The 13,970-nt window shown below is 37.5% G+C and overlaps 1 protein-coding gene across 1 annotated transcript; it reads left to right on the plus strand.

The window, feature by feature from the left end:
• Positions 1–5,465: 5,465 nt before the first annotated feature.
• On the plus strand, positions 5,466–13,801 carry LOC129921594 (hemagglutinin/amebocyte aggregation factor-like). The gene is made up of 4 exons (XM_056036591.1): positions 5,466–5,818; positions 9,891–10,022; positions 12,419–12,542; positions 13,679–13,801. The coding sequence occupies exons 1-4, from the start codon at positions 5,599–5,601 to the stop codon at positions 13,740–13,742; spliced, it is 540 nt and encodes a 179-aa protein (XP_055892566.1). The 5' UTR covers positions 5,466–5,598; the 3' UTR covers positions 13,743–13,801.
• Positions 13,802–13,970: the final 169 nt, after the last annotated feature.

A 13,970-nucleotide genomic window follows, 5' to 3' on the forward strand; every position in this document is an offset into this window, starting at 1 on the left:
CTATGGAGTCAGCAAAGGCATCTTCGTATGTGGACTATATACATGTGTATTTACTCTGAAAAACTGTTTTATGTCTGTGGAATCGACAAAGGCATCGTCGTATGGGGACTGTATACATGTCTTGATGGACTTAGTACTATTAGTTGGTGAAACTATTACACTGTACTATACTATTTCATCGTCAATGACATGAGTGATGATAAGAACACTGTATACCGGATATTTTCTTACCAATAACTGTATTGGAACTGTACATATTGTTTTCTTGGTGTCAACATTCAACTACAGTGTGAACTTTGTGACATAGGAACATGGACAATTTTACCAGGAACTGATGAAGATGGGAAACATGATGATGTCCATCAAGATCAAGATATATGTTTGTTTTGTCTTTCCCCAAAATTTTGGCTATGTATATTGTACAGACATGACAGTAGGGATAGTGTTTTAGACTGAAAAAAAAAAAATTGACAAAATTTTTTTTTGATAAAGGGGGGAGGAAATATGTAATGACACAAGATGCGTAGAAGTTGATGTGAATCGGGTTTTTCCTAAGTAATGTGACGAGTAAGAACAGAGTAGGATAATGAACAAGAAGAATAACGGACAAGACGCCTAAGAGGACGACGCTAGGCTAGCGACGACAGAGGACTGTGCCCTTTTTATTGTTTATTAAATTGTTGAAGTTATCAGCCTGCGTTATTAAGTATATTCTTGATTCATTCTGTTGTTGTGTCATATGGACTCGCATGCACCAGTAACATATATATACTCATCAACAAAATAGACCATCAACAATGGACATACACCACACTACATGGACATGCACCACACTACATGGACATGCACTACATGGACATGCACCACACTACATGGACATGCACCACACTACAGGGACATGCACTACATGGAAATAACCACACTACATGGACATGCACTACAGGGACATGCACGACATCTACATGGACATGCACCACACTACATAAACATGCACTACAGGGACATGCACCACACTACAGGGACATGCACTACATGGAAATAACCACACTACATGGACATGCACTACAGGGACATGCACGACATCTACATGGACATGCACCACACTACATGGACATGCACTACAGGGACATGCACCACAATACAGGGACATGCACCATGCTACAGAGACATGCACCATGCTACATGGACATGCACCATGCTACATGGACATGGACTATAGGGACATGCACCACACAACAGGGACCTGCACCACGCTACAGGGACATGCACCACACTACATGGACATCCACTACAGGGACATGCACCACACTACATGGACATCCACTACAGGGACATGCACCACACTACATGGACATGCACCACACTACATGGACATGCACTACATGGACATGCACCACACTACATGGACATGCACCACACTACATGGACATGCACTACATGGACATGCACCACACTACATGGACATGCACCACACTACAGGGACATGCACTACATGGACATGCACTACATGGACATGCACCACACTACATGGACATGCACTACATGGACATGCACCACACTACATGGACATGCACCACACTACAGGGACATGCACCACACTACATGGACATGCACTACATCTACATGGACATGCACCACACTACATGGACATGCACCACACTACATGGACATGCACCACACTACATGGACATGCACCACACTACAGGGACATGCACCACACTATATGGACATGCACTACATCTACATGGACATGCACCACACTACATGGACATGCACTACAGGGACATGCACCACACTACAGGGACATGCACTACAGGGACATGCACCACACTACAGGGACATGCATCACACTACAGGGACATGCACTACAGGGACATGCACCACACTACATGGACATGCACCACACTACATGGACATGCACCACACTACATGGACATGCACCACACTACATGGACATGCACCACACTTAAGGGACATGCACCACACTGCAGGGACATGCACTACAGGGACATGCACCACACTACATGGACATGCACCACACTACATGGACATGCACTACAGGGACATGCACCACACTACATGGACATGCACCACACTACAAGGACATGCACTACAGGGACATGCACCACACTACATGGACATGCACCACACTACATGGACATGCACTACAGGGACATGCACCACACTACATGGACATGCACCACACTGCAGGGACATGCACTACATGGACATGCACCACACTACATGGACATGCACCACACTACATGAAAATGCACTACAGGGACATGCACCACACTACATGTACATGCACCACACTACATGAAAATGCACTACATGGACATGCACCACACTACATGGACATGCACCACACTACATGAAAATGCACTACAGGGACATGCACCACACTACATGTACATGCACCACACTACAGGGACATGCACCACACTACATGGACATGCACCTTACTACAGGGACATGCACAACACTACAGGGACATGGACATGCACCACGCTACATGGACATGCACCACGATACAGGAACATGCACCACGCTACAGGGACATGCACCACGCTACAGGGACATGCACCACGCTACATGGACATGCACTACAGAGACATGCACCACACTACATGGACATGCACCACACTACATGGACATGCACCACACTACAGGGACATGCACCACACTACATGGACATGCACCACACTACATGGACATGCACCACACTACATGGACATGCACCACACTACATGGACATGCACCACACTACAGGGACATGCACCACACTACATGGACATGCACCACACTACATGGACATGCACCACACTACAGGGACATGCACTACATCTACAGGGACATGCACCACGCTACAGGGACATGCACCACACTACATGGACATGCACCACGCTACAGGGACATGCACCACGCTACAGGGACATGCACCACGCTACAGGGACATGCACCACACTTAATGGATATGCACCACGCTACAGGGATATGCACCACGTTACAGGGACATATGTACAACACATGCTCCACACCTGCACATCCACCACAGCTAACCAACATATGAAAGTTATCTTTTTTATTTTTTTAAATATATTTTTAAAATGATTTTACACTTTTTAGACTTTAGATTCTGTTGATAAAATTTTGATAAAAAAAAAAGATATACCTTTACTTTCGATCATGTCTGACTTGTTTGTAATCTTTACATGAAGTTAGCATACATACATTCTAATCAGATCTTTGAACATTTATATTTAATAACATCAATTACATTTCCATTACTATTGATTATAATATTCCTTGAAACAAATGACTAGTTTATTAGACTCATTTATCCAGGCAAAAAAAGAGCACTCTGCAAAATATTTTTCAGCGAAATATATAGGCCACAGCTGGGTCTGCTCGAGACCATTTTTATAGAAGGCCTCACCACTGACCTGCAACGTCACAACCTGTGTGCAGTTTAGACCATTAGCTTATTGCAACGTCGTTCAGACCTGTCACGCGACAACGAGCTGTTGGTTTAAACTGCCCATAGCTAAACTGTGATTCATGTGACACACAAATGTAGATGAGTTTAAACTGCCCATAGCTAAACTGTGATTCATGTGACACACAAATGTAGATGAGTAGACAGAAATCCTGTGGTAGATAAATGGGTGAGCAGTTTATTGAATTAATTGACTTGAACAAGCGAATGGATGAACAGAAAGCATTGTATTTAAATTCATTAAGTGAATACTATCAAATTGAAGACTGACTAAAACTGCTTGACAAATTATCTTTTTTTTCTATATTAGTTTTCAAATGATGACAATAAGTCAATGTGTCTACCCAGTGGGGTACCTAACACATGATGCTGGTGCGGCAGTTCCACACACAAAAAAAAACTAAGTAAAACTTGAAACATATTTTAACTTTTTTTTTTCAATGCTGGAAGTCTAGAAATCAAATATACTATAAGTGCATGTACCAACCACCTTAATCTTCTTCTTGGTCTAACAACTTTATTTCAATGCACTTGATTCAAAGCACGTGCCAACCACCTTAATCTTCTTCTTGGTCTAACAACTTTATTTCAATGCACTTTAATCAATGCACATAATGCACGTCACGTGTCCACGTCTCTTTTCATGTACATTTTCTTTCGATGTCTTTAAAAAAAAATTATATGTTCTTTATTAATCTAGGCTAAATAGTTTTGTAAACGAAGGCTTATAGGTTAACTATTTAAGTATGTCACACACGTATAACACACATTGCAAGTGTAACACTAACTAGTTGATTACGTAAGTATTGCTGAGATAATCAGATGTACTGCGCTTGTCTGGTTTGACTGCACCTACTTGATAGAGTCAGATAAGCGTTGGTCTGTACTATTAAAATTTAAACGATTACCTAATGTTGGTATATTTTCATTGCTAACAGAAAAATGCTTAAGTGTATGGACTTATTTCCCTATATCTACAATAGTAACCATGTCAAGGCAATATGGGGTCAATGAAATGACATTTAAGAGATGGGATTGGGTCGAAAAATATATTTGTGTGCTATATAATTAAAATGTTTGTTTTTTTGTTCTCGTAACGATAGGCTGTAGATGGCACGGCACTCTTTCTTGACTATCTTATCGTGATAGTCGTCTAGAGCAGAGGTTCTCAAACTTTTTTGACCCGGGGACCCCTAACAAAATAGCGCCGACTTATTAGCTCAAAATTTCCCGACAAAATAGCACGAGACAAAATATTGCGGATTTATATATGATGTGTATAAAAGCACCGGATTTTAGTATGTCAAGGTCCTGGGCAGTATTTTTGTTGATGTCTTTTTCTTTATTAATAGATTTAAAAGTATATAATATTTGCAGAGAAGGAGAGAACTCTAAAATGGTATCTCATTCTCCTTTTTCGCCAATGTCTTCAAATCTAAGATTGAGGTCGTCCTAGAATAGTACGAGACATTTCATTGATGGACGACTTGATTGTTAGTCAAGTTATCCAATCCGATTAATTGTCTTTTAATTTTTTAACTTTAATTGTATACAATTTTTATCTTTCTGCGGACCCCTTCCGGTCGTCTCGCCGACCCTGGGGTTGTCGTACCCCAGTTTGAGAAACACTGTTCTAGAGTATGTTGGTCAGTTGGTTCAGAAGTATGTCCTTCATGGAGTTGTTCTCCTAAGTGAAGTCGGTGTAAACGAAAGCATTTAACATTGGCCATCACGTCCTTCTTGTTTTACCAGCAGGAGGCGCCACTGTTTCTGTCTACAATTTATTTTTCAACTTGATGTCATCGTGCACCTAGAAATAAGCTCTAGAAACATTTAGACACGCCCATGAGTTTTGAACTAGTTTAAAATAATCGACGTGTCCGGTCTGGACAGATTACACATGACTTTGACCATTGCAGAAGTCGGTACACAACCTTGAAGGAAGCCCCCCCCCCCTTGTTTCTGCAAACTTCAACGACACCATTGCGAGTTGTTTCCCCTAAACCTCTATAAAAGCTTGCATTCTTCATCCGTCGTTGGACTCTCAGTACTAATAGCTGACTTTGTGAGTAACTGAAGACAAGTCAAGTGGAGGTACTATGTTGAGAATCTTCTGTTTGTGTTTGGTCCTCTGGTCATCTGCCCAGTGTCAGCAGTGGATGACGCAATATGACCAACACTTTCAGTTCTTTTGTCCTCCAGGTCAGACTATCAAAGCACTGGACAGTATCCATGACAACCATCATGAGGACAGAGTTTGGAATTTCACCTGTATAGTACCTCCACATGGCGCAACGCTTTCTAAATGTGAATGGAGCGGTAGGACAACCTTTATATGTTTTAGCATCAATGTTCACATGTTTTTAGACAACTTATACTCCATTTCTATTGAGAAATCCAATTTTAAATTATATTTTTTTTTACCATTTTAGGCAACATATTAATACAATAGTCACATATTTAGGCAATATTCATATTTTGATGCAAATTCAAAGCTCAAGATTCAAAACTGGGCACTACAGTCTTAAGACAACCAACGCTGGAGGGTGATGTGATAATAGAGGGCCGCGTAGGCTTTTCATGGGACCAAAAAAATGTTTTACTTTGTAATTAAAAATCTATATTTGAATATCGATCAAATAAGTACCACTTTATGATCAATAATGAAATGTAATCAAATACAATAACCAATACATGGAGATGGTAGCGGCAAAGTTGTTCATTGGAGTGTTATACCTCATATAACATGGAGCCTATGTAAGTTGAAAACTAGCTAAGTAGTTTTGTGCAGTCTGTCCATTCGTCGGTCTGCATGTTTTCATCTCAAAAACAACAAGAACTTAAACAATCTGCTTTCATTTTGTGGTTTGTTCAGTTTAGGTGCTACGTTCTGTCTTCTAACGGTGAAACGTTTTAGTTTGACATTAATGATGCAAGACGTTTCTTTTTTCATAACAATGCACCGCTTTTAAAACAATATATACTTGTAAAGGAGAATAATCTAAGGAAGGAAAGTATAATTTTTAGCGGCCCCCGTAAGGGGAAAAAGCCGCTATTAGGTTTGTGCAAAATGTCCGTCTGTCCGTCTGTCCGTCTGTCACACTCAGATCTCGAAAACTAGAAGAGATATGAAAAATATTATTTCATCATTAAATCCGGCTTAAATAGTTTAGGTGCAACGGCTACTTTTGGTTTTCTAAAAGCAAACCGTTTAATTTATAAAATTAATTATGCAAGCGATTTTTTCATAAAAATACACCAATTCTAAAACAATTACGTAAATGTAAGGGAGGCAATGTTACAATATGCTAACAAAGATGGACAATTTTTGTGTATTTTCAGTATCACTAAGTCAAATTTATTTTAAAAATGTACAGGAAATGTTTACAACAAATATAAATAATAGTTAAAGACGTTTTTTCTGGTCTAAAATTTTCTTTAATTTTCTTGTAAAACATAACATAGAAGTTTTGTAATCAATAAAGAAAGTTCCGGAAATTTGTTTCTTACAAATCGTAGCCAGAAATTTCCGAATTTATTTAAAAATCTACTAACGCCAAATAATTGTTTGAACTCCCTTTTCTAATTAATAAACAAATAATCTTCTCATTTACGAAATAATGTTTTTACGGATTTTTATGAAAAATATTTTAACTCACTACTCTCTTACAGTACATTTAACTTTCTACCTAAAACATTAAAAAATCTAATTATCGTTAATATTATGTTCCGATTTTTAAGGAAAACAGAATCCAAACACCAAAGTAAGGTATGAAAATCTCTCCACGTGGCTGTAGTACATCTAATTTTTATACGAGACCATCCAAAAAATTTAATTAACGGTATTACATTTATCTGAAATTCTCTTTTTCTTTTACTATTTATACAAACATCCGGAACAATCTATTATATAAACTTTTCAATTGTGTTCATACCTAAAAATTATTGCGATGTTTTGAAACGTAAAATAAAGGTTAATCAATTTTTAATAACTTTTAGTTGTTTTTTTTATATTAAGATGACGGACAGACCGACTGACAGACAAAACGCAAAAACAATGCGGCTTTGATCCTTTTTAAATAAATTCTATTAGAACTCAGTGCACCAATGTCTATGAACCCTCGTTAAATATCTCGTGTAAATAAAGACATTTTTTTTATGGTACCGGTACTAGCCTATTGTGAGGTAATGGAATTTTTTTTCTTTGACGTCATATGAATGGACTCTTTAAATGTAATGTTAAAAGAACGTACTCGGTGCACCAATGTCTATTAACCCTCGAAAAAATTGCTTGTATTAATGAAAACATATTTTAGTCTAACTAAGCCGTGTGACGTAGTGTTTTTTTTTTCCTTTGACGTCATATGGAATGAATTCTTTAAAAGAAATGCTAAAAGAACGCACTCGGTGCACCAATGTCTATGAACACTCGAGAAATGGCTCGTGTTGATGAAGGTGATTTTTAATCTAGCTAGTCCTTGTGACGTAGTGTTTTTTTTTCCTTTGACGTCATATGGAATGAATTCTTTAAAAGAAATGCTAAAAGAACGCACTCGGTGCACCAATGTCTATGAACACTCGATAAAAGGCTCGTAATGATGAAGGCGATTTTTATTCTAGCTAGTCCGTGTGACGTAGTGTTTTTTTTCCTTTGACGTCATATGGAATGAATTCTTTAAATGAAATGCTTAAAGAACGCACTCGGTGCACCAAAGTCTATGAACACTCGATAAATGGCTCTTATAGATGAAGGCGATTTTTAGTCTAGCTAGGCCGTGTGACGTAGTGTTTTTTTTCCCTCTGACGTTATATGGAATTAATTCTTCAAATGAAATGAAAAAAGAACTCGGCATAGTAATGTTTATTAAGCCTCGTTATGTGACTCGCGTTTAAAAAAGGAATGATATCTTGATTTAGATCTAATCTAGATTTTTTAAACTAGATCTAGATTTTTATTACAGTATATCTAGATCTGGATTTATATTCTAATTAAAATTATTTTAGAGTCTAGATCTAGAATTTCTAGATCTAGTTTAGACTAAAATAGACTAGATTAAGATGTAGAATTTCAATTTCTAAACTTAAAGTGTAAAAAAAAGTGTAGATTTTCATTTCCAAACGTTTTGATCAATATTGTAATGTTTTAATATACTAAAACTAATCTACTATTTTTTATTAAATTTAAATTTAAATTTACGGCAAATGAATCTTTGAAACATTATTACTTTTGACCATCGGATGGCTGCCTGGTCGTGCGGTTTGCGCGCTGGACTGTCGTTCAGATTTATGGATGGCCCAGGGTTCAAACCCTGCCCGCTCACATCCCCCGTCGTCCTGCGGGAGGTTTGGACTAGGAAGTAATTATCTTCAACTCTGAAGGAACATCCAAAACGTGTAAAACATTTTACATCGAAATTAAATCACCTCTTGAATATTGTTTGCGAATATGCAGATCCGACAGGGATCCGACTTCGACGGGGGCCGCCTCTGAGTTTGTGTAACACAAACTCTCTTTGTAATCTTGTTATATGTTCATTTCAGAATTTTACATACAATTTTGCCATTTGTCCCAAAAATCTATGCTAAATATATATCAGGCCTAGTTATTGGTGTGTTTTTGTTTGTTTGTTTGTTGTTGTTTTTTTTTATGCTTGAGCCAAGTTCAGCCAACTCCTAGTAACAGAAGACGTTAATGTCTGTTTTTCAAATCAAAGTATGTACATCGTATACATTGAACTCTGCAGCTCTTTACATTTTCTAACCGACATTTACTAGGTAGTGGTCCGTGTACTTTTTTTTATTAGTGATACCTTTTTTTTTTTATTAATAGTGTCGTACCTAAGGCTGTTGTGACCCAAGACCAAAGGGAAGGATTTCTGTCATCACCCTGTCAGAGGAGGGGGGGGAGGCCTTATAAACTCAATTCTCATTTCATTACTTCCGTCTTTGTCTACATTGCTATGTCAAAAGCCCCTTGCAATGTTCACTCAAGAACTATTGAGATAGTCGGTGCATTAGGTTTGTGTGATCGCAGGCGTTAGTTGAACATTTGGGTTTAGAGGGAGAGAGAATTCTGGTGGTAGGTTGTTCACTTCTAGTTCATATAATAACATTTGATATTCGTGGTGAAATTGTGGAAACATGTTGTCTACCTGTATTGTAAATCCAATTTTTTTTTCCAAATTTGGAGAAAATAGAAAATGTTCTTTCCTTCTCCAATGAAGTTTTGTTTCGTGCTACTGTGATGATACGACGATAGCCAGGAAATAACAAGAGCAGGTGATTAGAGTCGAGGTCAATCTTCACTATTTGAAGTTAGAGTCTTTTTATCTACTTAATAAATAGTAAAAATAAATGTTACAATGACATATTATCAATTGTAATCGCACAGGTTATATAAACGACTTTGACCAACCAGTGGACTACAATTGTCCAAATGACGGTATTATCTGTGGAATAGAAAGCGTCCATGACAACCATCATGAAGACAGGAAGTGGTCATATTATTGTTGTTTCCCTGAAGGTAATTCCGACAAAGTTTAATGAAAATATACAAAAAATCAAGGCTAGAAGAAGGGAGTTGTATGACCAACGCAATACCATGTCCACATTAGGCAGCTTATTAGGGCTACTAGTATAATGTGAGATAATAGCGCTGCAGTCAAAAGCACTAATATTATTTCCGAGATTTACTTGATTTCAATGTGACCTGTGTAACAATCTATCTATCTATCTATATATATATATATATATATATATATATATATATATATATATAATTCTCTTCTTCCCTCAACAGTTTAAACGAGTAGTAAGGAGTAAAGGAAAGATCACTCTGCGGATAGTCCACTAGAAAACAAGAGGGGGGGGGGGGGGGAGAACACGTAGTCACAACAGAGCAGGGCAGGACCGTTGCAATATCACTCTTTTTTTTTTTATTTCTACCTCACATTAAAAAAAGGGGGGGGGGAGAGTAATCTACTCTGTAGTAACTATCGAAGCGACAGAGCACGCTCAATAGTTTGTACACAATGGAAAGATCACTCTTTTATCCTAGATAATTTAAGAGTGAAAAAAAAGACAATTTTCGTCTGTATATTTTAGGAGATTGGTATGAGTTTTCAAAAGATTTTTATAATTTCCTGATATTTCCAGGACTTTTTCGTATATCTTGCAATTTCAGGAGATTTCTAGGACTCCTGATAAATCGACAGGAGGCGCGGGAAATCTGTTATAAGTTATAAAATGGTTTAATTTAATAATTTACAGACCTAAAATTAGCGCGGGTCCTATAAAAGTGCTGGGCCCACTGCGGTCGCATAGGTTTCTGTGGCCTAACGCTGGCCCTGCAAAATAGCGGAGTATGCTACGCCGCCGGTCGACTAGTTATATATATTTATCTTCTTCGCTCAACAATTTTTACGAGCAAGAAGTAAAGAAAAGATCACTCTCTTATTTCTGCGGATAGTCACCCCTCGAAAAAAACAAGGGAATGGGGGGAACAAGTGATATTCACACGTCGCTACGGATGGCTGCGCGCTGGACTGTCAAACCCTGCCAGCTCCCATCCCCCTTCGTCCTGCGGGAGATTTGGACTTAGAAGTAAACTATCTTTAAATCTAAAGGAAAATCCGAAACATGTAAAACATTTTACAAACAAACATTTTACAAACACTAAATAGCAGCGCCGGACTTAACCATTGTGACAAAGAAGTCTTGGAAAGAGAACAAGTTATCTGCTATGTATATACACCCGTCACTAAATAGCAGGGCCGGACTTAACCATTGTGACAAAGAAGTCTTGGAAAGAGAACAAGTAATCTGCTATGTATATTCACAAGTCACTAAATAGCAGTGCCGGACTTAACCATTGTGACAAAGAAGTCTTGGAAAGAGAACAAGTAATCTGCTATGTATATACACACGTCACTAAATAGCAGGGCCGGACTTAACCATTGTGACAAAGAAGTCTTGGAAAGAGAACAAGTAATCTGCTATGTATATACACAAGTCACTAAATAGCAGGGCCGGACTTAACCATTGTGACAAAGAAGTCTTGGAAAGAGAACAAGTAATCTGCTATGTATATACACCCGTCACTAAATAGCAGGGCCGGACTTAACCGTTGTGGGTCCCTATGCGAAACGGATTTCGCGGTGAAATTTAAGAGTTTGTATAAGAAAATAAATTCGTCTATGCATTGCATTCATTCTTTACTACGTACAGAATTACTTTACGAGCCTTGCGTGTAGCAAAGTCATACAGTATATATCGTAATAATTCTATTTCCTTAATAGCAAGAATTACCAAATGTTTCAATCCATCTTTGAGAATTGTTGACCTGAAGTAATTCTTCATTAGTTTGAGGCGCGAGAAGCTTCTTTCACCAGATTGAAGTGCGGGTTCTATGAAAGTGCGGGGCCCACTGAGGTCGCATAGGCCGGCCCAGCAAAATAGCGGCGTGTGCTACGCCGCCGGTCGACTAGTATTTTATAATCTATAAATGATCTTACGGGGTTTGTGCAGGTTTTGAACACGGAACCATCGTGATCACATTATTGACTGCATATCACACGACCAGGCATCCTTGTCTTTTTTTTTAAAGACTATTTCAAGACACTTGAGTGAAATCTGTTGAATCTCTCTAAGAATGACTAAAATGATTTAATTAGCAGCATAACATTTTCATCTTTAATGTGTTTTTTTTTAATTAAACAAGAATTAAATTAAATAACGAGAATCTTTCAAACACAAGAGAAATGTTCATATTTGGATTAGTGGGCTTTACAGCACTTGGTCTACTACATAGTTTATAGAGGGACAAATAATATGATTGTGTAATTGATGGACCAAATGATAGTGTAATAGCTGATGGACCAAATGTTTGTATGATAGCTGACCTTCACTATTTCCTTCCAGGTTTTGTAACCCACGCTTGTGAGGACACTCCCTACGAGAACACTTATGATCACGTGCTCAACTATCGAGTTCCTGATGACTTTGTCTTGAGAGGAGTGCAAAGCGTCCATGACAACCGCCATGAGTAATGTTGATAACTCTAAGCTTATAACTTATAACAAATTTCATCTAGTCTCAGTCTACAATTGTTTAACATTCATACATATTGCTTTGATTGACTTTTTCATGTGAATGTTTCAAATCGTATATTTCAGTTTTAATTCGTGTAGTCTAGATTCTGGATATTTTAGTTCCTATTGTTGAGTCGACATATTTCATTCAATCTAGGAAGGAATTGGTGGCGTAGCAAGGGTGGGGGAGGAGAGGGAGAATTTAACCCCCCCCCGGGCCCCCACTTAATGGGGACTCCTAATGAGTGTTCGAAATGTTTTTTTTTTACATTAAATATAAAAAATTACACAAAATACATGGGCCCCTAGAGAGGCCCGGGCCCACAAATGATGGCCAATTCCTAACTACGCCACTGGAAGGAATGTATAAGTCTCTATCTTATAAACAACATCTGTACTTCTACTAGGTTCAAAGGTCAAAGCCATGTCTCAAGTGTATAAACTTTGGAAGTTTTAAAAAAATAAATCAATTCATAGGATGAAAGCGAAATGTCGAGTTCTCTTATGGGAAGAAAAACTGAAAAAATACTTTCTATTTATGGGAAGATAAACTTAAATGAAACTTTCTATTTATTGGAAGATAGACTTAAATGAAACTTTCTATCTCTGGGAAGATGACTGAATTGAAACTTTCCATTTATGGGAAGATAAACTTAAATGAAACTTTCTATTTATTGGAAGATAGACTTAAATGAAACTTTCTATTTCTGGGAAGATAAACTTAAATGAAACTTTCTATCTCTGGGAAGATAACTGAATTGAAACTTTTTATTTATGGGAAGATAAACTTAAATGAAACTTTCTATCTCTGGGAAGATAACTGAATTGAAACTTTTTATTTATGGGAAGATAAACTTAAATGAAACTTTCTATTTAAGGGAAGATAAACTTAAATGAATCTTTCTATTTATGGAAATAAAAACTTAAATGAAACTTTCTCTTATGGTGGATAAAGTTAAATGAACTCCTCTCTTATAGGAATATTAATTCAAATGAAACTTGTTATTTTGCTATGACCTTATACTGTGCAATCAAAACAATAAATCTTTTTGCTAAATGACTAACAGAACAATGACTTGTGTTTCCCCAGAGATCGTATCTTTAAGTTTGATATCTGCAGACTGGATGCTGTTGGAGAAACTGTGGTGGGATAAAGGGATTTTATTTCAATCAAAAATATTTTATACAGACATTAAATTTCATAAGAACAATTCTATTTTGTTATTTTTGTTTTGTTTAGTTTGTGTCTTGAACTTGCTTTAAGGAGAGACACCAGTTCAACATTTGATTTAGAGCGTAGTTACTTCACCAACATTTTTTTTTAACTGCTTGGTTTACATAAAAAAGTAAAGTCATTCACTACAAGGCTTATTGTGTATATT

Source organism: Biomphalaria glabrata, chromosome 7, assembly GCF_947242115.1.
Source record: "Biomphalaria glabrata chromosome 7, xgBioGlab47.1, whole genome shotgun sequence".
In the NCBI taxonomy this organism is placed as follows: domain Eukaryota; kingdom Metazoa; phylum Mollusca; class Gastropoda; family Planorbidae; genus Biomphalaria; species Biomphalaria glabrata.